Source organism: Ammospiza nelsoni, chromosome 4, assembly GCF_027579445.1.
Source record: "Ammospiza nelsoni isolate bAmmNel1 chromosome 4, bAmmNel1.pri, whole genome shotgun sequence".
In the NCBI taxonomy this organism is placed as follows: domain Eukaryota; kingdom Metazoa; phylum Chordata; class Aves; order Passeriformes; family Passerellidae; genus Ammospiza; species Ammospiza nelsoni.
In genome coordinates this window covers 48,340,216-48,366,805 of record NC_080636.1, presented here as the reverse complement: position 1 = coordinate 48,366,805, position 26,590 = coordinate 48,340,216, and the positions used below count along the sequence as shown (strand labels likewise).

The 26,590-nt window shown below is 40.1% G+C and overlaps 2 protein-coding genes and 1 long non-coding RNA gene across 4 annotated transcripts in view; 1 reads left to right on the top strand and 2 right to left on the bottom strand.

Moving 5' to 3' along the window:
- Window positions 1-20,434, top strand: part of USP53 (ubiquitin specific peptidase 53) — a 28,362-nt gene extending 7,928 nt beyond the window's left edge. For both annotated transcript variants that reach the window (XM_059469851.1, XM_059469850.1), the window contains exons 3-16: window positions 1,245-1,337; window positions 3,208-3,342; window positions 4,404-4,517; window positions 4,608-4,690; window positions 4,999-5,104; window positions 5,504-5,650; window positions 6,180-6,329; window positions 6,535-6,706; window positions 7,319-7,468; window positions 8,092-8,235; window positions 8,606-9,332; window positions 11,243-11,316; window positions 15,958-16,069; window positions 16,827-20,434. In XM_059469851.1, the coding sequence (XP_059325834.1) occupies window positions 1,245-1,337; window positions 3,208-3,342; window positions 4,404-4,517; window positions 4,608-4,690; window positions 4,999-5,104; window positions 5,504-5,650; window positions 6,180-6,329; window positions 6,535-6,706; window positions 7,319-7,468; window positions 8,092-8,235; window positions 8,606-9,332; window positions 11,243-11,316; window positions 15,958-16,069; window positions 16,827-17,829 (3,210 nt within the window). In that variant the 3' untranslated portion in view covers window positions 17,830-20,434. The remainder of the gene's footprint in view (window positions 1-1,244; window positions 1,338-3,207; window positions 3,343-4,403; window positions 4,518-4,607; window positions 4,691-4,998; window positions 5,105-5,503; window positions 5,651-6,179; window positions 6,330-6,534; window positions 6,707-7,318; window positions 7,469-8,091; window positions 8,236-8,605; window positions 9,333-11,242; window positions 11,317-15,957; window positions 16,070-16,826) is intronic.
- Window positions 20,435-21,437: 1,003 nt separating this feature from the next.
- On the bottom strand, window positions 21,438-22,591 carry LOC132071988 (uncharacterized). Its single transcript, XR_009418276.1, has 2 exons — window positions 22,366-22,591; window positions 21,438-22,033 (listed from the first exon to the last, which is right to left on the bottom strand). It is a non-coding gene; the product is annotated as an uncharacterized LOC132071988 (long non-coding RNA).
- A 1,907-nt stretch (window positions 22,592-24,498) lies between these two features.
- On the bottom strand, window positions 24,499-26,372 carry FABP2 (fatty acid binding protein 2). Its single transcript, XM_059471172.1, has 4 exons — window positions 26,306-26,372; window positions 25,471-25,643; window positions 24,776-24,883; window positions 24,499-24,549 (listed from the first exon to the last, which is right to left on the bottom strand). Exons 1-4 carry the CDS (start codon window positions 26,370-26,372, stop codon window positions 24,499-24,501), a joined length of 399 nt encoding a protein of 132 aa, XP_059327155.1.
- Between the last annotated feature and the right edge of the window lie 218 nt (window positions 26,373-26,590).

The following is a 26,590-nucleotide window of genomic DNA, read 5'->3' as shown; positions in this document are numbered from 1 at the left end:
GAATTAGAATAGGAGATGCTCTTGGTACCCAAGAAATATGACTTGGAATTCTTCTTCTAAGAGGAATTCTTCTAAGAATTCTACCTTCTAAGGTACTTCTTTTAATGCTCAGATTTTGGATCTGAATGTTTTTAAATTGTACAGAATGATTTCTCAAACTGGCAGAGGACTTAATAGACATGGACTTCATAAAGTCTTCCTAAAAATTGGAAGACTTAAAATTGGCATGGATTTAAAACTTGGAGATGTGAGAGGTATAGCTATGTGGTGTGTATAGTAGCTGTATGTATTTCAAATAAAATTGTACTGTGGTTTTAGTGGAGTGTTGGCTGTTTTGCATCCAATGGGAGCAGCATGACCTATATTCTCCTGCAGTTCTGCTATTTTCACATAGGTGCCCTAAAATGAAGCCCTAAGTAATTTTTAGTTCTACTTTCAGACAATCCTACAATTCACAACCCAGTGCTGTTTATCAAGCAGGGGCAGATGGTTGGTGACTGCTCTTTTACAAGGAAGAATGTGTTCCTTTCTTTTCTTTTAACCTCTGCTCCACCTTCAGAACTGAGCTTTGGACTTTTGGTTTCCAACACATCCTATTTCATTTTAGCTTTTATGTTTATAGATAGGATATCTTTTCCCCCCTGAATTTGCAGCTGTTGGCTTACTGTGCCTCTTGACAACTCATTTTTAGGGGTTTTATTTCTTCAATGGACAACTTTCTGAACTGCTTTACTTCATGTGTACCCAAGACATTAGATATTGAAAGCAGTGGGTGTAGCCAAGCTGTTATTACATTTTTGTGGGATATTTACCCATATAAGAGTAAGCACCAGGATTATTTTAATCTGTGGAAGAACAAATGTATTTCAGCAATCATTTTGATAAGAGACTGTAAGAATATCATATAGGACTTAACTCTTATGTAGAGCTTTAAGAAAACTGCTGCAGTCCCTGTACGGGGTTTACATTGCTGCTTGTTTCCTTGAGAGTACTTCAGCTCTTTCTCCAAAATACATTGTGTTAAAAAGTTTAAAAGACAGATCTAAATTTTAAGTGCTGAATGTAAAACTTTCATTTCCACCTCCGTAAGTTACCAAATAATGGAAAAAACCCACATTTCCTGCAGCAATGCTGATAGTTAAGTTGTATGTTATGTGAAATAAAAAAACTATTAAAATCTACTGTATGTTGTGTAAGCAAAGAACTTTCAGAACTGATTACTGATTTTCTCTTTGGTTTTACAGGTATTATGGCAACTTGACATATTTCGACGAAGTTTAAGAGGTTTAACTGGACACGTGTGTCAAGGAGATGCCTGCATATTTTGCGCTTTAAAGGTAGATTAAAAATTCTGGAAAAATCGTATTTCACAATGAGGGAAAACCAAATTAAATTATTTTTTTGGAAGTGTGTGTCTGTATCATACCTATCCCTGGGTGACCAAGTAATTCTTTTTGTAAAGAAGCAATTTAGATTTAAGGACATGTTTAACAAATGTTTGTTAGAGAAATATTTTCTTGTATGTAAAGAAATTTTGCAGGGTTCTGGAGTTGGTTAGAATGGCATAAGTTATTTTTTTAACAATGTATTTGTGATATTTAACTCAATGGCCTATGTACTCGCCTCAAAAAAGAATGCTTAAATTATTTGGAAGGGTCTGTCCCCTGCTGTTCTGTACACTACTGGTTTTGCTTTCTTGTCTCTTTAAGACACTGATTGAGTAATTCTGTTTGTTCTGTGTTCAAAATCTTGGACATGTTAATTTCCATGCAATATATACACTGGATGAGGATAAACAGTGACTTGTTTGTGACTTGAGTGGATTTTTTGGTTGGCTTGGGGTTCTTTTTATGCTCTTAGGCTATTGTAACCCTTCTTATATGTTTAACAATGAAGGATATTTTATCTCTGTCAGCTTCTCCTATGAACTAAAAGCATAGCCAGTAAATTCTGGAACTTGGACTGTGCAGGCCACTAAACTGAGCATACCTGTCTGCACACCTCCTTATCTGTACTGCTTGTATTTTTTTTTTTTTTTTAGCTGGACATATAAAACTATGTTGCATAACAAAAAATGACCTGGCAGCCAAAATAAGGAGTGATAAATGCTTTGAAAGCAGATCTGCTAAAAGCTTCATTTTGAATGTTTGCATGGAGATAGTAATGGCTGTAATATTTGTCAGTAGTCCCTGCTTTTTGTTTTGAGAGGAAAGATTAAATACTTGAGAGACACCCTGGAAGGCATCATGGTTAAAACAATACTTTTTGTTAGCAGTGAAACTTGGCTTCTCTGTTTTATCTTTGCCTTCTATCCAACAGATTTTAACCATAGGAAGCCAATGTGAAGAATGCCTATCCTTATTTATGTTTTACATGGCTTCTCCTGACTTGCTTTGTCATTAGTCTCTTAGGTTCTCTCTAAAGTTTGACTTAGAGTTCTTGACTGGGGAAGACACCTTTAAATATCTGCAAATCTGTAATTCGTTTAATAGCTTTTACCTTTCAGTTCTTTCAGAATCAACCTCCTTTACTTGCTAAATGATGAGCTCACTTGGATGGATATCCCTGCCAAAAAGAAAAGTAGCAGCCAACTCTCTCTTCTGGGAAATGAATTAAAAACCAAGTGCAATTTATTATCATGTCCCAGAACTGCAGATATTGACCTTTTCTCTTGTGTTGTGTGCACTGGTTCAGCACTGAGCTAATTTCATAGCAAGGATTATTGGCATTCTATCTAATTTATGGGAGGTTCATAACTTTAATAAAGATATAGTCCCCTCCTAAGCAGTAAATATCACATTATTTAGTGAATCATGAGTGGTATTACATTATGTCCTAAGAAATATACTCTGTCTGTAGACATGAGATACATCTGGATGAACGGCTATTCCAGGGGCCAAATTAAAAAAGCTGTATAATTACAGAACAGGGCTTGTGATGCCTCTGGGAGCTCAAGTCAATCACTTTTAGCTTTGTATTTGTATGTTGTTGTTCTACAGGTTCAGTGTTTAGTTTGGTACCATAACTTCTTATAGAGGAATCAGCAGAATACAAATGTAGTAGCTTGAAAACAGTAATTTTGAAATTTATAAGCATTGTGTTTATGAACATTTCACATGTTTATGCAAGAACTGATGCATTTGTGCAGAAGCACAGTGTCTAGCCAAGTGGTTAATGAAGCTAAGTAAGCTCTGCATTTGCTCCTAGGCCATCTTTTCCCAGTTCCAGCACAGCCGAGAGAAAGCCCTCCCGTCGGACAACATGAGACACGCCCTCGCCGAGAGCTTCAAGGATGAGCAGCGCTTCCAGCTGGGCTTCATGGATGATGCAGCAGAATGCTTTGTAAGTGTCTTCATGAGGGTTGAGTTGACTTCTAGCAGAGTTAGTTTAGGGGTTTTGTTAGCTCCAGGCTCGTGGGTAGGATTTAAATAACATAATCCTGCTGAGCTTCTTTATGCCTGTTTAGGGCAACAGACACATGGAGTAACAGTGTCAGGTAAGGAAGATGGAGTACTCGATGGAGTATTCTTGCATTTGTTCCATACTTTGCTCCCTTAACTTCATAGCTGATGATGAACTCTGAGTCATTCTCCAAAATATTTTGATGGAGAGAAAAGTTGTCTTCTCAGGAGAAGCACCTATGGATTTGAATATATTGTCTGTTCCTTGAAGTATTGGGTCACCAGCTATTGAAATACAACTGGCCAGCGCATTGCTGAATTCTGCTGCAGAAGAGATTTCCATTGTCTTACCCAAGAGTGAAAAAATACTGCAAGATTTTCCTGTAGTTACTTTCTGCTTCAGTGCAGTGTCTTACTGAAAAACACAAGCCACTGCTGTGACCCTTAAAGGTGACTCCAGATGTCACAGAAGTCTGCTAAAGAAAACTTCCTAAAAGCTCCTGTGTTAGACAGTGAAAATGTTCACCATGAAACACCTGCAGTATTAACATTCAGACATGGATTTGAGGGGCAGGAAATATGGTTGCTGCTTCAGTTACTTTTAGCTTTGGACATCCTTTGGGAGTATCCACAAATTAATTCCTACCTGCTAGAGGTTTCTTCACATATGTAGGAAAATCCAGTGCAAAACTCCTGAAAGAGGCTATTTGGGATCTTGCAGTCATGAAAGAGAGCCTCTTATTACTGTTCCATCTACTCAAAATGCATTTGGACTCCTGAACGAATCATCTATCTGATCTACCTGAATAGATTCACTTCTTTCCTTTACCTTTGATGTTTTTGACAAAAGGAAAAAATGGCCTTGCTAATTCAGAGGACAAGCTCATTGCAGCCACAGCATTTTGGAGCCAAGGGGCATAGTTGGAGTACTACATTGTAATGTTCATCATGTGTTCTAACTTCATCAGTTCAGTTTACATTTATATTATTATTTCTTTTTAGGAAAATATCCTTGAGAGGATTCATTTCCACTTAGTGCCAAACAGTGAAACAGATATGTGCACTTCGAAGTCCTGCATTTCTCACCAGAAGTTTGCTATGACCCTGTATGAGCAGGTCAGGCCTTCATTTGATTGGTTTAACAAATACCTTGTTTTCTCTTTCCTTAGTAAATTAAAGCAAAAGTTGTTTTTGTTTTTTTTTTAGTGTGTGTGTCGCAGTTGTGGAGCATCATCAGATCCATTGCCTTTTACGGAATTTGTGCGTTACATTTCCACCACAGCCCTGTGGTAAGAAATGTATTTTATTCTTGTTACTCATTTTTCTATATGCACCCTTCTAATAATATGCAAAAGCATGCCCAACTTTTAAGTGTTAAAAATTAATATGGATTTTCTTGGTTGCAATGTCCTTTTGAAATACTGTTCAAAAACAGCATTTGGATTTCAAATCAAGATGTAGAGAGGGCTTGACAAAAAAATTTGCATTTCTACTGTTTTACTGCTGTGTGTCTTCTTTTTAGTTATACAATACAATTAATTAAAATCTGTTACTCTTTAGAAGGGAGATCCATAGGTATGTAATTTATTTTTTGCAGTAATGAAGTAGAAAAAATGATGGAGAGGCATGAGCGTCTCAAGCCAGAAATGTTTGCGGAATTGCTGCAGGCAGCAAATACTGCTGATGACTACAGAAAGTGTCCTGTAAGTAAACAAAAATGTTTCATGACTTGGGGATACAAGGGAGAACTTTTTGGGATGTTAAATCAGGCCAGAAGTATTCCTCTACAAGCAGGGTGGAGTTGCTGCTTCAGAGCAGTCAACTTAGGGCAAAGAAAGCTCTTACACTTATGTTTTATTGTTCCAGTTATAGAGATTTGTTTTGAGGTATTGATTAAATATAGAAGGTAAGCTGTAGTCTTCATCAAAGTATTTTTATGATGAAGAATGTTATCCTTTAATTGTTGGGAACAAACACCATAACTAAATTTTGGGATTAAAGACATTGCAGAGTTGTTTCTTTGAACTAATTCTTGTGTTGTGACTCACCTTTGGGCACTTTTGTTTTCCTTCCCATCATGGTTTTTGTTTCCTTTTTTCTAGAGTAATTGTGGTCAAAAAATAAAAATTCGTCGTGTTCTTATGAATTGTCCTGAGATTGTCACCATCGGTTTGGTCTGGGATTCAGAACACTCCGACCTGACAGAAGAGGTTATGCGGAATCTGGCAACACAACTTTATCTTCCAGGGGTATCTGACCTAAAACTTACTCTTTGCTTTTTCTAGAATTTCATTTTACTTTTTATTTTATGTATACGTGAATATATAAAAAATAGAGATATTCATATGTACTTTTTATAAGTGCGACTTAACTTGACATAAAGTAGATATAAATATATGAAGTTTATATCTACTTTTACAGTTCTTTATAGTGTGCTGCTTGATGTAGTTTCTGTGAGAGGAAAAGGTCCTGTTGGAAGTGTTTTGTCCCTAAGTACAATGATTAATCAGGAGACTTCCTCATTGAAAATCTAGGAATATCAGTTTGAAATTTGTGGAATTATTCCAGAGCATTAATACTTTACTCTTTCAAACACAAAAAACCCCAAAAAAGTCAAAGTAGACATAGTAAGTGCAAAAATGAGTATTTATGCTCAGGAAAAATTGTATAATACAACAGGACATTAAGTAACAGTTGCCTTGGTGAAATGCTAGCAGTAGGTCAGGAAACTGAGGCTGTGTTTTGCACATGTTTTAAAATACGTAATCATTTTTACAGCTGTTTTATAGGGTTACAGATGAAAATGCCAAAAACAGTGAGCTCTTCCTGGTGGGAATGATTTGCTACACGAGCCGACATTACTGTGCCTTTGCCTTTCACACCAAGAGCTGCAAATGGGTGCTGTTTGATGATGCTAATGTCAAAGAGGTAACATGATCTGATTTTTAGCCCTTACAGTGCTAGTTCTGTCTTTTTGTTGCCATTTATGCAACCCATTGTGCTAAAATGTTGTATCTTATGTACATTTGGAATTAGGCAGTTGGTGTCTCTTGCTTAGTGAATTACTCTTTCCATATTTGGGTTCAGCACTGTTGATAAAGTTTTGGGATTTTGTTTTTTTGTTTTTTCTTAGATTGGAACAAAATGGAAAGATGTGGTGTCCAGGTGCATTCGGTGTCACTTCCAACCATTGCTGCTATTTTATGCTAACCCAGATGGCACAGCTGTGTCTCCAGAAGATGCACCAAAGCAGATTATTCACTGGTCTCAATGCAAAGCAGCAGGAGGAAATGGGGAAGACCTGGGTAATTAGATATATGGGGTTTTTTAATAACAGTATCATTTGTATTTCTGAAATGGGCACTATAACGGAGAAAAAATGGATTGGCTGCTTTGTTCTGAAATACTGTTATCAATAATTATCCAAAGAGTCTCAAAAGAAAAGAGATTAGTGTGTATACTTAGTATTAGACCTGTTAATAAGGGGATACAAATTGAGACTAATGGGTAATGGGAAAAAGAATCCAGTCTTTTGGTTCTGTAATTTGTACTGCTGTCTCAGGTTGGCTTTTTTAATTTCATGCTAAGCAGAACTTACAAGGAACTTAAATAAAAGGAAAATTGCTTTTGACATGTTATTCTTCACAACATGTGCAGCAATAGAACATAGATTACTTCAGGCAGCAAAGAATTGAGGACCCTGTTTCACTGCAGGCTACTACTATAAATATGGCAGTATATAAAATATTAGAGAACCTTAATGCCTAGTCTATTGAAATGTAGTGTGGTTTTTGGTGATGTTTCTCTTCTGGCTTTTTAATCCAGAATGAAAAAGCTGTCTCTTTTTAAAATTTTACATAGTAGAAATTTAAATTAGGAAGCTTTTTATTTCTAAAGAAAAATATGTTGTTTCATAGGATTTGAAAAGCATTTGGCTGCTAAATCAGACCACGTGAAAGAGAATGGAATTGGAGATTCCACTAGTCAAAGGAGTAATAAAAAACTTCAGCCAGATAATCCAGCATTCACTAGAAGCCATATTCAAGCAAGTGGTGGTAGAGGTCCAGGTGAGTATTCCCTACTACCACCCCCAAAAAGCCAAACCAGATGTGTTTTATATGAAACATTTCAGCTGATAGCATTTCAGGGGGGTTCTAACCTCGGGACTAGAACTATTTCTAAGGGAAAAAATTCCATCACTGACTCAGTTGTTATTCAAAGATTTTCTCAATGTTTAAGTAATATCTGAATATCTGCCATGGAATGTTAACTTTTCCAGAGAGGGCTGTAAATGCAGAATATTTATTACCTTTGTTATGCTTTAACTTCAGTGGCTCTTGAGGCCTTGTTCCATTTCTCAAACACTATCGAGCTTTCCAGTGATGTTGCTGATTAAAAGGCACATCAGTGACCTGAGGCTGAGGTGTGGCTCTGTTGGTCACTGGCTACTTGAGTACACTTTTCCCCAGGAATACTCTGATATCAGCATGATTTCTAGTCCTGGATGTAAATGGACTTGATCTTATGGTTGGAAAGAAATCACACACTCCTAATCTGTGTCAAACAATTCATTAGTCAGTTTATGTAGTCCTAACACTAAAACCTAAATCTTACTCCATAAGTATGTTTATGTGTTTTGGTGGTGAATGACTTTTGAGCAAGGATGTTTGACAAGAAGTATTTTTTGCAGCCAAGTTAGGATACAGTGAGCAGAAGGACAGGCTGAAGGATTTATCCAGAGAGTGTGCCCAGAAAGCTGCTGACATGAAAAACTTGACATCTGTACGGAAAGATGCAGACAGAGGACTAAGGAAAGAGTCTGGGAGACAAAGAGGTACATTTTAAAAATATAACCAGAGAACCAATGGATTAACTAACTTTTAGCATCAATGCTGCTTGTGCAGATTTTTTTCTCCTTTTAAGAGACCATACTGTAAGATCACACTTTCCCAGTTTTCAGTATGCTAAAACACATACTGGATTTGTAGAGACACTGTAAGAACATTAAACAATATCAGTTAAATGACTGCTTCCTCCCTGGAAGTGTTCAAGGCCAGGTTGGATGGGGCTATGGTAGAAGGTGTCCCTGCCTGTGGCAAGGCAGCGGGAAATTTGATGAACATTGAAGTCCATTCCAACACAAATCATTCTATGAAACATGAATGAGAACTGTAATGGAAGTTTTTTCCTTTTGTTCTTGTCAGACTTGGTTGGGGAAGAGCGTTCCAGTGCCAAGTCAGGGTCTCCTCCAGTCGGCAATGGACTGAGGCACTGTGCGGATCAGCGCATCTACGGCAGCCAGGGAAGGGGCCCCTACAGGCACGAGAGCCAAGCACCTCAGCAGGCAAAGCTTTCTGCACATGGGCTTGGATCAAACAAACCAGAACCTTCTCCTGCAGGGGACAAAGCAGTGACAAGGATTCGGAGCGATGGCGTCACTGGCTACGACACGGACACCAGCCAGGACTCCAGGGACAAAGGAAGTATGAGGAGCAGGAGTAAAGGTTGGAAACCAATGAGAGAGACACTGAATGTAGACAGCATTTTCAGTGACACTGAGAAGAAGCAGCACAGCCCAAAGCACAAAGCAAACCTGAGCAGTAAATCTAAGCATGAAAAGGAGCGGGGCTTTAACCACTGGCCCAAGGAGAACCAAATGCAGAAGGGTTTAATGACTATCTATGAAGATGAGACAAAACAGGATACAGGAAGTCGAAGTTCACTGGATTCTGAGGGAAAAGGGAATGCTGAAAAAAGCAAGGGATTTACAGAGAGAAAAATCCATGGTGATAACTGGCAAATTCAGAGGACAGAATCTGGGTATGAAAGCAGTGACCATATCAGCAACGGCTCTGCAAATCCAGACTCCCCTGTTATTGAAGGAATCAATACAGCAGATGCCAAGAATGTGAAGGAAAGTGCTTCCTGCAGGTAATGCTAGTTCTCTTAGAGCTTGCATAGGTTGCATTTACGGAAAAATAACCTGTTCTAACGTTTGTGTGTTCTTCAAAACCAAAACCATCCAGGAAAACATGCATTGAAACTTGCTTGATGTCAGGTATGTGGAAAGCTAAAGTGTATCTAGAAATAAGGGTGTGGGCAATTAAATGTTCAATCTACCTTCACTCTGGTTCTCTTTGGGAGGCACTGAGCCAGTTACTGAGGCACTGAGCCAGAACTGCTAAGCCCTGCTGAGGGGCAGGGTGTGTTCATTTGTAGTAATTGCTACACTCCTTTACTTACAAGATTTTAGACTGTGTAACTTTCCATCCGCTGTGGAATAATAGTGTCCCTTTTAATCACACCTGTAACATTGGTTCAGGCCCTGACAAGGAGATGGGAGTGGCAGCAGGTGAATTTTGGGTGCTGTTACCAGTCATAGTGCAGAAATTCAGTTTTCTAGATCACATCAGATATGTATTGAACACTTGGTAATTGATTGACCTGTCTGAAATAAATCTTTGCTGAAAAGTATAAAGTTATTAAACTGGTTGGACTTGATGATCTGAAGAGGTCCATTCCAACTTAAATTTATGTGATGATTGAAATAGGAAGTTATAATCCTTCCACATGCAGTTTTCAGTATCGTGTATCTCAAACTGTGTGTAGAATGCAGATCCTTCTATAACCCATTCTTCTTTCAAATCTAATTTGCATACATTAAATGGAAGAGCACAGTTGGGAGCCCAAGCCCAACTCTCTTTGATAGATCTGATTTGCTAGATCCAAGGAAATTTTCAAATGTATATTTTCATGGCAACTTATTTCACTGGAAAAGAGAAAGGCCAAGGCCCTTTCATATGCTGCTATTTGCCATTCTCCCCTTTGTGCCTCCCACCAAATTGTACAAAATTCCACTATGCAAAAACCTGATGGGCTTTCATTAGTTAATGACATAATTACGTGTAAAGCTGCTCCAACTCATGGTTGTATTTTCAGTGTTTGATGGTTGCCTCAAACAGTGATTTTGGACAGTTGAAACTCTCATTTTAAGCATGCCCAAGAGACAATGGGGCGCCCAAATGTATCATTTTGTGAGAGAGAATATGATAAATTTCTAACAGTGTAGTTCTTTAAGAAGCTGCTGACATTGTTGTTTCAACAACAATGTCAAAGAAAGAAAGAATCATACTTTATCAAAATACAACTGACTTCCTGGGACTTCCACACATGCTTTATATGACTGGTAATTTCAACTGGCTGGCAATACCTACTAGTTCCCTGCTAACCTTTCAGACTCTGTCTCATAAATCCCCAAAAATACAAATAAATGACTTGAAAGTCCTTTTAGAAAGTGGAAATATTACTGTTTTTCATTCCTCATATTTCTTTCAGTATTTTTCTTGGTTTTGTGTCCTTTTATTAAAAGTTTTTTTTTTTTAATTGAACTTTTGCCCCCATGTATCTTCTTCCCTGCCTTACTCCTGTAGAAGGTAGAAATTGGCAGAGTGTTTGTCAGCTTCTTATCTGGATTAGTAATGCATGTTTTCTGCTTATCTAAGCCAGCAAGATTTAGTAAATCCTCTGATAATTTTTTTTCCCTCTCCTTTTGGGTTTGTAGCTGTGATCTTCCAGTTCTATTCAACTTTTAGGGGAAAAAATCAAATGACAATCCCTATGAACGAGATACCAAGTGGCAATCAAAACTTGAAATAATATTTGTTACCAAAACAAAGAATTAATAAATAGCAAATTATCAAATTAGGAAAATGGACAAGATGGAATGCTGATTAACAGGTTACACTTAAGATATTTATACCTACAAATAAATTGGATTAGGTGACCAGTGGTGTCTGTTTAACAGTTTCAATGCTGTAATCACACATGTGCTTCTGTTACAGTGAACAGAGCTTGCCAACCAAAAAAGCTGACAGTGTGGTACATTCAGTACCCCAGCAGAACAGAAGCTTCCATGGTAAGAACCCATATAAAAATGAAGTTTTCAAAAACTATTGTAGATATACCAGAATTTCTCTTCCCCCCAGCCCCAAACCCCAGAAATCCCTACCAGAGATGACATGGTAATTTGGCTCACTCCCTGTGGGTTCCCCAGAAGCTTCTCCAGGAGATTTCTTGGTGGATACTAAGCAAGACTTTTTTTAAATGTCTGGGTGGACTGTGGCACCATTTGTTTTCCTCCTAGATATGAAGCAGTATCAGGAAGAAACACTTGTAATAAGGAAGTCTACTTCCTTTTACATACTAATATGTCTGCTAGGGTTTTAGAAAGTTGATAAATGCCTTGGTATATAAATATTATAGGTCAGCCTGAGGCCAGCCAAAATCATTATCTGCTGTTGTTGAAACAATGGGAGGGTGCTTGTACAAAGAGGGGCAATAAATATTAGGCCACTTCCTCAGGAAACATTTGATTTTTATAGATATCATACTTTTTTTCAAATAATGTATAGTATAGTTTCTCCTAGGACTTAAAGTGGGGGTGGGGATGTTGCCATGCCACTTCTACCTTCTCTGTCCTTTTTCTAATTTTGTTTTTAGTGCAGAAAGAAAAGTAATTTCATATTTGCTTATTTTGACAACCCAAAACAAGGAAACAAAAAAAAAAAACAACCAAAAATGAGTAGCATGGAACGCAAAGATCTGATTTGCATGAGGTTTATTCTGCTTTAGTTCTGTACTATACCATTTTTATCAAATACAGCTGGATAGGAAAAAGGGGGAAAAAAAACAGTGAAAAATACTTAAATACTCTTTAGGCATTAAAAATGAGTGGGTTAAAGCAATGAATTGTTCTCTGGAGAGATTTAAGATTACTTAAAGCTTTCAACATGCATCCTACATTTTCTTTAAAAAAGTATAGTGATTCTATGTGATCCTCCAAGATACCATAAAGAAATTGGTGATAGGATCCCACCTATTCAATTATTCTGATTCAGTAGATATGTGTTAAAAAGCTTCTTATAAAAATTGCATGTATTGAGCTCCATTTTAGAAAATAGTAATTCTAATGGAAGTGACCAAAAAGAGATGTGAAGAATTTGATAATTTTACATTTACGTGAGGTTAAGAGTTTATTTGGACTCAGTTTTTGGGTTGTGAAAAAGTGTGTCAGGACACCTTTAGCAAGGACAACAGCAGTCATTTACAGGTATCAGTACATTACCTTGTGTAATATATCAGGCATATTACCTTGTGTTCCACCTCTGAATATGAAGAACTCCCAGAAAATAGAACTTTAAAAAAACAAATGCTCAGTCCTTTCTGAGAGAGGAATGGAATGTAAGAAATCTTTGTTAGCCTCTCATGGCAACTCCAAAAAAAAAAGTTGGAGTGGTTTTCTTGTGTGGAAAACTTCTTATGGAAATAATGTTGGACTTCTAATTATGCCCACTGTTTGTGTAACTGTGCTTTAGCAGCTCCTTGTTTTTTACTGGAGCTGAATGAGGTTACTGTTCAGCACTTGTGGAATCCTGTCCCTGACTTAACCAAAATAAACTTATTGTCAGAACATTATAAGCTGGATCACATGGTGGTTGGGAGAGCAAGTGGCTGCTCCTTACAGGGGCAGTTAGCAGTGGATAACTGTAGTACTGAAACAAAGGTCCCACAAAGCCAATCCCTAAATTGTGTGGTCAGATTTTGACAGGAAAATGTAAATATTGAGTAAGCAGAGGTAGTATCCATTATTTATAGTAATCACTTTGTGTTTATAAAGTTTGGAATCCGTGAGCTGAGGAGGCAAAATTTTTTGAGTATGAAAAACCTGAGACATGAACAGTGTGAGGGCAAGATTTCCAATCTCATGTTTTGGAAGTTAAAGAAAGATTATTAATTTTGATGGTTTTCCCATTGTTCAGTTCAGGAGCATGTGCCAACTCAAACTGAAATCTAGAATCATTCTGAAGATCTGGTTAGTGTGTAAGAAGAAGCCAAATTGCCTTTGCTTATGAGTCACATCAGAAAACCCCACAAACCAACCACAACTCAGGAAGACAGCTCATATGCTTAGGAAAACTGAACATTTATAGTAATAATTTAAAACATGCAGCTGCTCTTAAGGAAATCCAGTTCTTACCCTTATGTGCAGTCAATGTACATTAATGTCACATTTTAAGACATGAGTAGAGAATTAAAGCTTTGTAGCTATTTAGTTTACTTACCATGAAAGAGAAACAAATAAAGGCTTTACTAGGGTATCTTCAAATGATAAAATAAAGATACCTATGAAAGGTTTTGCAGCTGAATGTTGCCCCAAAAGTCAAGTTTCTAGAATAAAAGGATTTCTTTTTACTTTTTTAAAAAGAAGATTGCTCGCTGTATTTCAGAGATAATACTGCATTTTGGACAAGTTACAACATATTTACTTCCTTGACTGAGAGGCTGTTATTCCACATTTCCAAAACTTCCAATAAGTTTGCCTGTTATTTCAACTGAATACAGACAATATCTGGGCTAAGAGAGAGGAATTTGCCCACAAATATTTGTTACAATAAGTATTCTTCTTTGTTGCTGGGTTTTTTTACTGACAACTTAGGAAATCTTAAAAAAAATTCCAGGAAGCATGCAGTTAAAACCCATAAAGAGGAAGCTGAATTTAATGTGGAGTTCAGTTTTTGTTGGAGGTTTCCATTGGAGTTTTGTGTTTATTTTCATTTGGGATTTTTTTCCCCACAGAAGCTGGACTTGGTAGATTTTTGCACATGTTCTGTCTGTGTAAATGGAGATATATTAGACAAGACCTTGCTGGTCCTGTCTGTGGGCCTAGTGCTACCTGTAGATTGGATGTTCATCTCTTGAAAATCTGGATTGACTACCCAGCTGTGAAAATAGATGTCTGTAAATCTTAAAAGCAGACTGGTTTATATATCAGAACACAATTACCTTTCGTTTATTGCTCAGCTCTTAATGACCCATTGATAAGGATGCCGGGCTCCAGCCGAGCAGGGCTTGTGAGTCCCATATTTAGGTTTGCAGAGAACATAGAGCCAAAATTCCCAATCGAGCCGGCAGCTGGTTTTAGCCGTGCATGGCTGTCCTGTCAGCAGAAGGAAAATAACACATCTATTTTTAATTTGGCTGGAATTCCGCGGGCACGGAGCGCCTGGCGCGGCTGGATGTGCCTCTGCTGCCCCCTCCCGGCTCCTCCGGGAATCGGGATTGCAGGGAAATCATCCCAGCCTGCGGCGGAATGAAACATTTCTGAGCGAAATACTACCTCAGTGCTGGTTATCTCTCTGCTAGGCAGCTCCGTGGCACACAAGCTGTTTTGAACTCTCAGGTTAATTACTTGTGCCTCGCATGAGCTCATTAGTAAGAATATTTTCCCATAAATGTTATTTCTAAGGTTGTGGTATTGTTTATTATGACTTTTTAAATTTTTTTCATCTCAAGACTTGAGGAAAGCCCTATGGTGGCTTTGTCTCTTGAGCTGTGTGCTGCTTTAGCCTCTGCTACCTGTGTTCTTGGTGAAAGATTTCATGTCTTTAAAAGTCTCACATCACCTAAACATAGGGCCGATATTGACCCTCAAAACAAGTGTCACCCAACAGCAACACCCACAGTTTTCACTTCAGTTCTGCTCTGTTGTTGGGGTTTTGGCTCACATGTTCACGAGTCTAAAGACTTCCAAGACTTTAAATATTTAAAACTTAAGGAAATAACAAGTGAAATAGGTGTAGCAGTTATGAGTGTAGTCTGTACACAGCCAAAATAAGCCATTGTATTAATAAAAATAATAATAATAATAAAAATAAGAAGCCATTCCTTTGAGTGACTTCAGAGCAGGTGACTGATATTAATGGGCTAATCATGGCATTAGGAAGATGTGGAGTGTCTGTCTCTAAACAAATAGACTGCTGCTTGTCACTTAGCAAGTGAGTGGTTTATGCTGTGTGGTGTTGACACGAACACTTCAATGCTTCCTTTATTTCCTGCTCACTAGGAGCTGCCTTGCTCAGAACTTGTGTATTTTCAGGGAAGGATTCTTTGCCTGGGAATAAAAGGAGCTTGAGGAGTGGGAGTGCAGTAGTGCTGGCCCAGGCACTCAGTGCTGTGTGTCTGGGGCACGTGGGTGACCGTGCTCTTTGTCTGCCCAGTGTCTCTGTGAGCCTTATAGCCTGCTCTAGGGTTTGAGCTGCTAAAACCCACAAACAGAACAACCTAAACCACACCCCATCTCTGCAGTATTCATTCTGTTTAATTACTGTAACACATAATGAATTTTTAGAAGTCATAGTTTTATTTTGTCATTTAAATTACTTTGGATGTTTGAATAAACACCCTTTTAAGAAAAGCTTCCTTTGAAAATGTGCTTTTACCCAGATTAAATATTAAGGTGATCTTGAAAATATGTCTACAGGACTTCAAAATTGTGATAATTACCTATTTCCTGGTAACAAGAAAATGCAGAAAATTTCCTCCAAATTCTAAGATCTGACCTTCTGTGCAGATTATCTTCAAAATGGTTCTTTTGATTAATCTCAAATCTTGAAAGAGATTGTCCTGTTGTATTTTCTTTGTTTCTGTAATCTCTGAGGAATTACAAAGAAGGAATTGGATTTTACGTCTGTTAACTATGAAATATTTTTTTTTCTAGCCCCAGATTTGAGGAAAGACCAGATCAATTCTGAAGTTAACTACAGACCTCATCCTCATGTTGGTTTCCCAACAGAATTACATGTGCAGGTGCCCAGTCCTCCAGTAAAGAGGTAAGCAGTACTGGCATATTCCTCTGTAATAGTTTAAGAAATACTGATTTCTGTTATGTTACAATAATCAATATTAAGCATTGACAAGTTAAAGCACTCAATAGTTTTGACAGGCAATTCCTTTTGAATTTTGCATAATTGATGAGTCTAAACACTGTCTTTAATTTTGATGCTGACAATGTCACCAATTGGCTTAGATGGTTTGAAACCATCTTACCAGAAACAGAGGGATTTAACATTTTCCTGTTTGGAATTTTATGCTACATGCAGTAATTAACCAATTTGTGATTAGTGCAGTCACACCATAAAGCTTTGAAAGATTTGCCTGGAAGGGGGAAAAGAGTTTATTTGTGTTTAGAAGCTACTGCTGGATCTTGTTGTTCTAATATGAACTCTAAGTGCTCAATATCTCCTAAAAATGAAGAATGTAAATACAAATCTATCAACTTAAAGTAGCATCCAGTATTTGAAAAAGGATGTATCAGAGTCACAAGGACGTTTAGAAGAGAGTGGAGTCCTGAATGTTGAAGGAATTTATCTTACCTTCTTGGGGCACATTTACATTTCAAATGAAAGGCACTCTGGAGTAATTTAATCCAACTCCAAGGGCTGTATCCTGTTGAACAGATCCTAACTCTCTTGTTGGTTTGAATACTTCAGCAGTTTTACCAAGAGTGTATTTGAAAAAATCCCCGTTATCTGAGCCTTTTCATATGTTTTTATGGATACTCACATCCTGTGTGGTTTTGTATTTTAGAGTTGAAATGCCTGAGACCAACAGGAAATTTTTCCCATCATCAGCTCTGCAGCCAGCTGTCAAAGAGATTGTGAAGTCAGACAGCAGGAACAAGGCAAGCGAGCCGAGCCCTTGCGAGTGGCTCCACGCAGAGAGGTTTGAGAAGCTGAACGTGCCGGTGTTCTGTGCAGACAGCGTGCCCCACCCCTTCCCAGACAATGCCTGTGGCAGGAAGCCCATCCACAGCGACTTTCCCCCCCCTGCCCAGCCGCAGTCCCACCACCCAAGGAGTCTGTCCCATCACACTCTGGGCCCCAAGGCGGGGCTGGTGCCCTGTGTGCCTCAGGGCCTGCAGGAAATCCCGGTGGTGCCACCCGTCCCTCCCAGTGACCACATGGGGCACCTGCTCCGGAGGGCAGATCCCCTCTGGGTGCCTGAAGCCGTGTACCAGAACGTTCCTCCCCCTTTACCCCCAAAGAAATACGCTCTGAGCACTTTGGCAGGATCAGAGAATAACTTGCTAGCAGAGGTGAAATCAACAGAAGCGTTGCGAAATAGTCCCTTGAGGCAAACAGGTGCACCTTCAAAGTCTGCAGCAGAAGCAAGTGCAGTCCCAGCTGAACAAAGGCTCAAGGAGCCCTTTCCAGGGAACGAAGTGTTTGTTCATAAGCCGGATTCTCCACCTCGCTTATCAGTTAATGAGTTCTGGACCGTGTCTGAGAACATGCTGAAGAAAGGATCTCGCCACACGGGACCCAGCCCTGCCTATGCGGATGGGAGTGACAACGTGTCCCTCACCACTTACTTCTCAGTAGACAGCTGCATGACTGACACCTACAGGCTCAAGTACCACCAGAGACCCAAGCTGTATTTCACAGAGAGTGGAAGCTTCCACAAGGAGAAGCATTCTCCAGCGGCTGCAGTAGATCTGAATGCCACATACCCTGCCACTCTGGAGCCCAGGCATCCCACCCCTGAACAGAGGTACAAGGCAAATGCAGAAGGAATACACTGCAGTCAATAGGTTCTTCAAGAAGCCCACACCTTGATGTGACTTCAGCGTTTCATGATGTCTGTAAAGGGGCACAACCTCAAATCTGTGTGTGTGTGTGGTAACCAGGTACCCAGCTGGCTATACTTGCTTAGGAGTTATGACTGTTCAAACAAATATGCAAATAGAGGCAAAGAGAAGAGGTGCTAACCTTGTGGTTCTTGGATTTGTTACTCTAGTTGCCTTAATGCTTACCTCTGTTACTCAGCTTGTCTTCAGTTTGTATCCATGTGGTCCCTTGGGCGTGCACACCTTGCAGCAGTGGGATCAGCTGGATGTCACTAACTCTGTAAGAAGATGTGGTTAGCTGCAGTGTATGAAGTGTTCCTTCAGGCTGTGGTCACTGTTCTTAGACTAACAAAAGGGAGAAGCATGCTACCACAACTAATGCAGTACATGAAGTCACGACAGAGCAGTATTTATCCTCAGAGGTAGCAGGAGGTGACATGGTTTTTTCAAGCAATGTCTCTCGTAGTCTGTGCTTTCACAAACCTTCAAGTGTCTTTAATGCAAGTTTACCCAGAGGATTTCTTTTTTATTTGAAAAGCCTTAATAATAATACTTCTTTAAAAACCATTTTGGTTTGCAAGTGTTAAATTAGACTTTCAAAGGGAATTGAAGTCAACTGCAGTAATGCTTTCCTATTAATACCTCTGCTCTGTTAGTGTACATTTTTAAACACGTTTATCAGATTTTTTCCTTTAAGCTGTACACTTTAACTTATTAAGTTTAACTTCCTAAGTTACAAACCAGTATAACAGAATAGGATGCTAATTTTAAATACGGAGTTATGCAACTATGACAGATTAATTTTGTAACATTTTAGAAGTAATTCCTACTTACGTTCAGTTCTGACTTATTCTACAATTGCATGCCAAGTCAATGCTGCTATTTATTAAACTTCCCTTTATTTTCCAGGTTCATGGGGATCACACATTTTGACTTTTTTTTTTTCATTTTTCTTTTTTTTTTTACCAACATGTTTTCCCATTTGGATCAGTCCTACACATGGATATGGTCTGCATTAGCAGGTCAGGCTGAATGTGCAGCCAGACTGGTGGCTAAGGGAGCATGGAAAGAACACGTTCCTCTTTCTCTGCTCTATCACTCTTCTCCAGTTTTGGCAGCTCTGGAATTTACCTTGTCTTTTGTTAAACTGACTTATCTCAGTAACAAGGAGGAAAATTTATTTGGCTTTTATCTGTTTAGGTAAATCAGTGCACAGAACCATCTACTGAGTGCTGAGGCAGCATAGCAAAGCCTGGCACAACCTAAAAAGGTAAAATTTTTCCATTATTCACATTGGACATTGGAGTGTTAACTTGGGGTGCTGCTGATTACACCTAAACATCAATGCCTTTTATTATGAAAATAATAAGAAATCAGAAAAGCTTTTTTTCATGTTCATAACCTTATGTACATGTGTTTTAGTGGTTCAACCAAATCATGGCAATTGTTTAGCACAATTATCCAAGGTAAACATTTAAACAGTAGTTTTGGTTATTCTGTGGCAAGGTCAGTTTTTTTTTTTCTTTTAAGTAACATGTACCGTACAGTAGAACTGGAACATGATATATATGCAACAAAACAGGTATCTCAGATTAACCTTTCTACCTTCTTGATCAAAATTTGTTGTAGCACTTGGGGAAGAAATGAATTCTAGAATTTATAGTGAAAATACTATGCATGTTTCTGTATGGCTGCTAGTAAACAGCAACTTAAACAATGATCCTTTTGTAGGAAAATAAATTGAATACAGAAGAACACTAAAAATGTAAGAATTTGGGTGATTCCTCTTGTAATATTTTTAAGAGAGATTTCAGAACCTGTAAATTAAACTTTTCTAGTTCACCTAGCCATGTTACATAATATACACAGCCAGTTAAGTACAACTGTCCTCTAATACCCATGTAAAAACCAAGATTATTGGAATTTGTAAATAATGTATAATTTGTAAAATTATGTTTTGCAAAAAACAAAAAAAATTCTTGTATTTGAAATGACAGTATTTTTATGTATGGATAGCACAGCAACAACTGTGAATGATGTCAGAACACTTATTTTTAAACATGCATAGCAATGTTGATACTTCTGTACCATGAGCAATATGAATGCCTCTTACTGATACCAATGAACTCTGCTCCCAGTAAGCACAACTGGTAAACTCCTCTCTAAAGTAGCTGCAGTAACTTAGGTGTACTTCAGTTTGCTTGCTTAGCTTGGAGCAATCTCACCAGACAGCTTCCTCTGTGACCCATGTTTACCAGGTATTTCATGATTAAACAGACAGCTAATCAAGGCACCTTCATTTTTATATTTGCCTCTGCACTCCATGTATGTATGTATGTAATATTTGCTAACTAATATGTGATAACTCGTTTTAACTTACCTAGGGTGCCTATTTATTTTTTTATAAATGTCCCCTCCCAGCTATAGATTTGTATAAGAGCCTAGACAATTTTTGTAACAGTAAAGAAATTAATGAGTCTTGTAATTAATATATTTTTCAGTCTTTAGGAATATTTACTTGTAAAGTTCTACTTGTTCAAAATATCAAGATAAACATTTAAAATCTTTATTGTCTGTTCTTTTTGTGTTTCTTGTTTAAAAAAACCAAAAAAAGTTGGCTGTCCAGAACTAGATTTTTAACATGACAGATAATGCTGCTAACTGATGGTTCAAAGTTTTTGTGGAGATGGTGGTCTGGTCACCTTTTCTGAACAGGAAAATTCATCTTCTGAAGTATTTGTACATAAAGCTGTTAAATAGATTAAACTTTTTAATGCCTGATAGGAAAAACTGCAACTCCCCTTGTGGTGTTTGTGAGAATGCAGTCACAGCTCAGGGCTCCTGTGCACCTCGAGTCAAGATCTCTGAAACCACCCTGACCTCACAGGTAGCTGCAGCCATAGAAATGCCAGCAGCGCACAGCATCTCTGTTCTCACAGCACAGGGCTGACACATGGAACAAACCACTGCCAGCAGCAAAACTGTCTTCACAATTGAATAAAAATAAAAGAAAGAGCACCTGTCTATTTTTGCATCTCAAATCCTATTTAACCTCATTCTGGGCCATTTTCATTTATTGTGTGAGAAGACACTGAACCACTCAGCACTGCAAGTATCTGCAATCCAGTTATTTTGTTTTATGCACTCCTGGAAAAAAAACAACCACCAGGCAGGGACTGTACTTCTCAGAACTACAAATTAGTATTCCCAAGGGAAAAATGCTAAAGAAAACTGAATCCCCTTCACCCACAGCTTGAAAATGCTTCCCCCAAATGTGCCCTGGCAAAAAGTTCACTCCATGCGCTCAGCTCCTGTTTCTTTCTCTGGAGACTGCAAAAGACTCCTTCCTTTAAGTTTGAAAATCTTCCTCTAGTGAGACAGAGGAAATTGATGTTGAAACCTTTTAATTACCTGCCACTGTCTATTATACCATCCATGGGCGGGGAGGAGGAGGGATCTTTATGTGTCATCTGCCAGTGACTCAAGGCTGCTTTTGTAAGCTCCTTCACAGTTTCTAGCAAGGAAAGCAGAACCCGATTTATCTTAATCAGAAAGTGAGGACAAGACACTGCTGCTGGGTTAAACACTGACATGTTTATATATGTGTATATTTGTATCTATAAATACTGAGCCTCAGAGGGCCCAGTAACTGCTGAAAGTAAAGAAAGAATAAACCGAGAGATGTATTATAGAAAACCAACCAGCATCAACCCATCAGGATTAACTTTTTGGAAGCAGAACAGCTGGCCAAGCTTCATCTGTTGAGGGCACAGGTCTGAGCTACAACTTCAGTGTACAGAAGAGCTGGGTTTTATTCTCAGCCACTCTGCAGGGTGTTCTTTCAGTGGATTTTATTCACACAGTGCACACTTCTATGTCTGCCCAACAAACCTTTAGGCACTAATCACAAAGCACAGTCAGTCTGTCATATGGGATCTCCAAGGCACGGCTCAGGACACACGAGCAGGACACAGGCCAAACCCAACAGTGACACTTGTGACACACAGAGCTCCATCACGGTATAGCACAGTACAGAAATGTGCCTCCTCCACCCACACTCAAGTGGAGCCGTGTTCCCTGTTGGTTATCCCGCACAAATTGTCCTCCTCTCCACCGCCGGTGTTTGTAAGGTGCGAAATAGGTGAGAATTCCCTCGGTGGCGATGGCCCTACAGGGAACAGAAAAGGTCTGGTTATGCTCGCAGCGCTGCACAGCCTTTCAGAGCACACTGACATGGAAGGAGCATCAATTACACCTCCTGAACAGACGGCGGATAATAAATCTCGCAAACAAATAAACAAAGCTGACGGTGGTTTGGAATAATTTCCAGTTTCCTGAGAGGAATTTGTGCTCCTTCACGGCGGGGCTGTGGGAATGCCGAGGCTGCTCCCAGGGCCCGCTCCTGAAGCGGACCCTTTCCTCCACGGGGCACAGCCCGTCGGAGCTTACCGACCGACGGACCGACCGACAGACCGACCGCCCCCGAACGCGGCTCCTCACCTGGGCCGCGCCCTCAGGGCAGCAGGTAGATAAGCAGGAAAAGCGCCAGGTCGAAGAGGATGAAGAGCCACAGGTCCAGCCAGTAGGACTGTCCCGATAGGGATGGGGACATCACCCGCCCACCATCCTCCCGCTCCCGCTCCTGCCGTTCCGGCTCCCGCGGCCGCCGCCGCGCCGCCGCCTCCATCTCCTCGGCGGAAGGGGGACGCAGGGCGGCGGCCCCACCGCGCAGGCGCCAGCGGCTCTTCCGGGTGCGGGGCCAATGGGAACGGAGCGCACGTACCACGGCCACGCCCCCGGGGTCACGCGCGGCAGCCCCGCCCCTCCCGCCTCAGGCACCGCCCCGGCCCTCCCGCCTCAGGCAAGGCTCCACCATTCCCGCCTCAGGAAAGCCCGCTATCCCCGCCTCAGGCAGAGCCCCGGCATTCCCGCCTCAGGAAAGCCCGCTATCCCCGCCTCAGGCAGAGCCCCGGCATTCCCGCCTCAGGAAAACCCCGCAGTCCCCGCCTCAGGCACAGCCCCGCCATTCCCGCCTCAGGAAAACCCCGCAATCCCCGCCTCAAGCACCGGCCCGCTCCACCGGCCCGCTCCTCCCAGCCAAAGCTTTCCCCCCATTCCCGCCTCAGGAACGCACCGCAATCCCCGCCTCAGCCAAAGCCCTGCAATGCCCGCTTTAGGCACCGGCCCGCCATTCCCGCCTCGGCCAAAGCCCCCACTATTCCCGCCTCAGGAAAGCTCCGCAATCCCGGCCTCAGGCACAGCTCCACCGTTGCCCCCTCACGCAGCGCCTCCCCGTTCCCGCCCCGGCCAAAGCCCTGCAATCCCCGCCTCAGGCTCTGCCTTGTAGGGTGGGCTCTTGAAGTAAAGGCGCTGGAGGCGGAGAGTATTTCTGCTTGTCCGTCTGTTTTTGGGATAAGCGGTGCTTGATGTGGATTCCGCAGTGCTGGTGGCTGACATTCCTTCCCGGGCGCTGCTGGCTGCCGCTCCCTGCCAGGTGAGATGCGGACACTGCGGAAGAGCAGGCGGTCAGTACTGTCACCTGTGCCGGGGCTTGTGTGGAAATAAAAATTGACCAACTCCTCCCGATGCGGTTTCATGGAGAGCAGATTATGCTCTGAGAAAAACTAGAAGACCTTTTGGGAATCCTGTTGTGAAGAAGTTTAGGAAAATTAAAATTGTTTTAAGATACACTCCTTAAGGTTAGTCGGAGCTTGTGCACGGGACGAAAGTGGAAAAGTTCATGTAGATAGTGTATTGTGTTGTGCTTTATGTGCACAACACCCAGCTGCAGGAGTAAATAAAAAAAAAACGAAGTGGCACAACGTGATGCCACACTCACACCTGGGATGTGCCACCCTCAGTCCTTCCAGTGCACTCCCATATTGAAATCAGGGCTATCGTTTTTGTGGCCAGAAGAATTATCAGAAACCCAGGAGTGTGTGAAACAAAACCTTTCTCTTGGTAGCTATTACCCCTTTTTAGCCTCAATATTAGGAGATATTAAGAGATTTTATTAAGAGATTGCAAGCAGGTGCTTCTAAACAGAGCTTACTTTTCTTAAACAAGCACTTAAGGGTAGCAGCTTTCCTTTATAAGTTCTGTCAATAGAAATAAGGATGGATTTGTCTTTATATAGCAAGTATTGATTAAGCATGTGTGGTAGATGAAGTATGTTAGACATTTGGGGCAAAACAATGACAGTACTTCCCTTTTAAGCCTCGTCCCCATCTGTACTATCTCATTTATTTTTGGTTTTCCCATAATTTTGCGCAATATTAAATGCACAGAGAAACTGTTTCTCAGTATAAATGCCTTTGCAAGGAAACTAAATTTCCATTTGAGAGCTTGTGCAAAAAATATTGTAGTTCTGCTTATGCAAAATAATTTCTGCAGCCTTTGTGGCGCTTCAGTAGGACTTGGTACAGAAGACATTTTAAAAAGTGTTTGGTAATGGGAGTTTGTTCATTCGAGGCAAAACAGGAACATGAAGAACTAGCCCATGTTTTCAGCATAGGTAACTACTGTTAGGGAGGTGGTGTGAGGGGATGGAAAGGGAAAGGAAACCATGCAGAGGATGTGTAGAAAATGGTCTTTTATTGTTCCTTCATTGTGGTGCAGTTCTGTGTGAAGTGCTCAGCCCCTTTTGAAGAATCTCTTGGACTCAACTCCTTCGTATAGGTAGGTCTGTTAAAAAATTAGGAAGGAAAAATCAGTGGCTGGAATTGCAAAGTTTCATTTCCCAGTTATGGTTCAGAGAGTTTGAAATTCTTTATAGGCAGCTGAGAATTTTAACTATAGATAAATGAAGTTATTTGGCTTGAAGAAAATATTTTCTACTTTTAGAAAAGCCTTTAAAACTTTTTCTGTTGATTCTATTACAAACTTGTGTGTAAATGACTTTTTAACTCACCTGAACGAGTTCATCACCCACGATTTCTCTGGTTGCTTTAAGCACTTTTCCATTGTCTTTTCTGGTAAATGTGGCCACAAGTTTATTTCCTTCCAGGGTCCAAGCACCCTATGATGGAAAAAAGCCCAAATGTTTTGCAACAGTTAGGACACTGATTTGGTTTAAAGGCTGTAGAATGCTTAAAAGTGAAAAAAAGATTAAAACAGTGTAACAATGCTTTTTAGCAAGGCTGTAAAAATGAAATTTTAATGAAACCCTTGGCTTATTTAAATGCGTAATGGCCAACCTAGGTGTTTTTTACTGGTCAATACACTTAATTTTAAATAATTATATCAACAGAGATTTGTAATTTCTTACAAATACCCACTCTAGGTGGTGAACTTGAGTACTAGAAGAAGTAAAATTGCAAATCACCTGGATTTCACCTTATGAAAATTGCTACTTGCTCTGCTTTTTGGGCTCTCTGGAACCCTGAGATCCATGGTACAGTCTTGAACCTTTAACAGTGAAGACTCCCTTATGCTTTGCTGTATAAGCTGCAAGCATTCCTGAACAGTCACGTTCAGGATAATTTCATGTGATTCAGAAGGAGAATTGAAATGACAAGCTCACAAGACACATGATTCATTTGGAAACTGCACGTTACAGAGTCATTGTCACACAGGGAATACTGAACTGTGCAGGAAGGCCCTTACAGTGAGCTCGGTCCCATCCGCCAGGCTGTAGTCAAAGCTGGCTCCCAGAGTAAATTCAATCTCGATGGTCCGGAAGTTGCTGGCTTCTTTGACATTAAATTTGTCCCCATTTTGCTGGATGGTGATCTTCAGATTGTCATGGGCTCCCAGCTTTCTCTTCATCATGCCAATACCTAAAAAAATCAGTTAACATAAATCAGAAAAAAAAAACCCCAAACCTCTGGAGCATCATATTTGTCTTTTTTTAAATCAATTTCATGTGGCCAAGTGAGTTTATTCCAGGGTTCTGACTCAAATATTTGTCCTTCAGTTTTCATTGAGGCCGTGTTCACTAGTACACATATAATACAAATCACTGCCTTAACTGGAGTAGTTAGGTTTATGTCCATATAATGCACACTTTGTACAAACTTCAAGTAAATATTAGGATGTTAGAATTACTTGAATCAAGTGTTTCTCTGAAATTGTAGAATGATTATTTCCTCCCTGTTGAATGTTTAAATTGGTTTGATGTTTTCAAAATAGTAGTCCAGCTATAGAATTAGATTTAAAGTTTATCCATTCAAGTTGTCTGAGCCTTTTCCTCAAATCTAGACGTAGAGATTTTTTTTTTCCGCTGAAATAAATTTGGAATTGCTTAAGATTAATGCAGAGTAATTAAAACCAGAACATTTCTCAGCATCTTCCCCCCGACCTCAGAATATTTTGAGATTACATGCAGGGGCAGAGCAGAGAAGAATGAAAGGGCAGGATGGCCCAAAGGTAGTTGTCAGGCAGTTTGTATTCAGCTGAGTGATGTTCTTCCTGCAGAAGGGATTGGAGAGCTGAGCCTTACCCATTGCCTCCATGAACTTCTCATAGTTCTCGTTTCTGTCCACTTTCCACGTGCCGTCGAAAGCCATGGCTGTGCTGCAGGAGAGCTGCTCTGCAGGGCCCAGGCTCTGCTCAGGGAATTTATCCTCTGCCTTATCTTGAGGGCAATTTACTGCATGACGAGGCTGAGTAAAGCTCAACTGATACACTGACCTCTCCAAGGAGAGGTTTCCTGTTACTTATCCAATTCCCAGTCCTGACCACCCTGCTTGCTGAATCTCTCCTCTTGCCCCCAGATCATGACAGA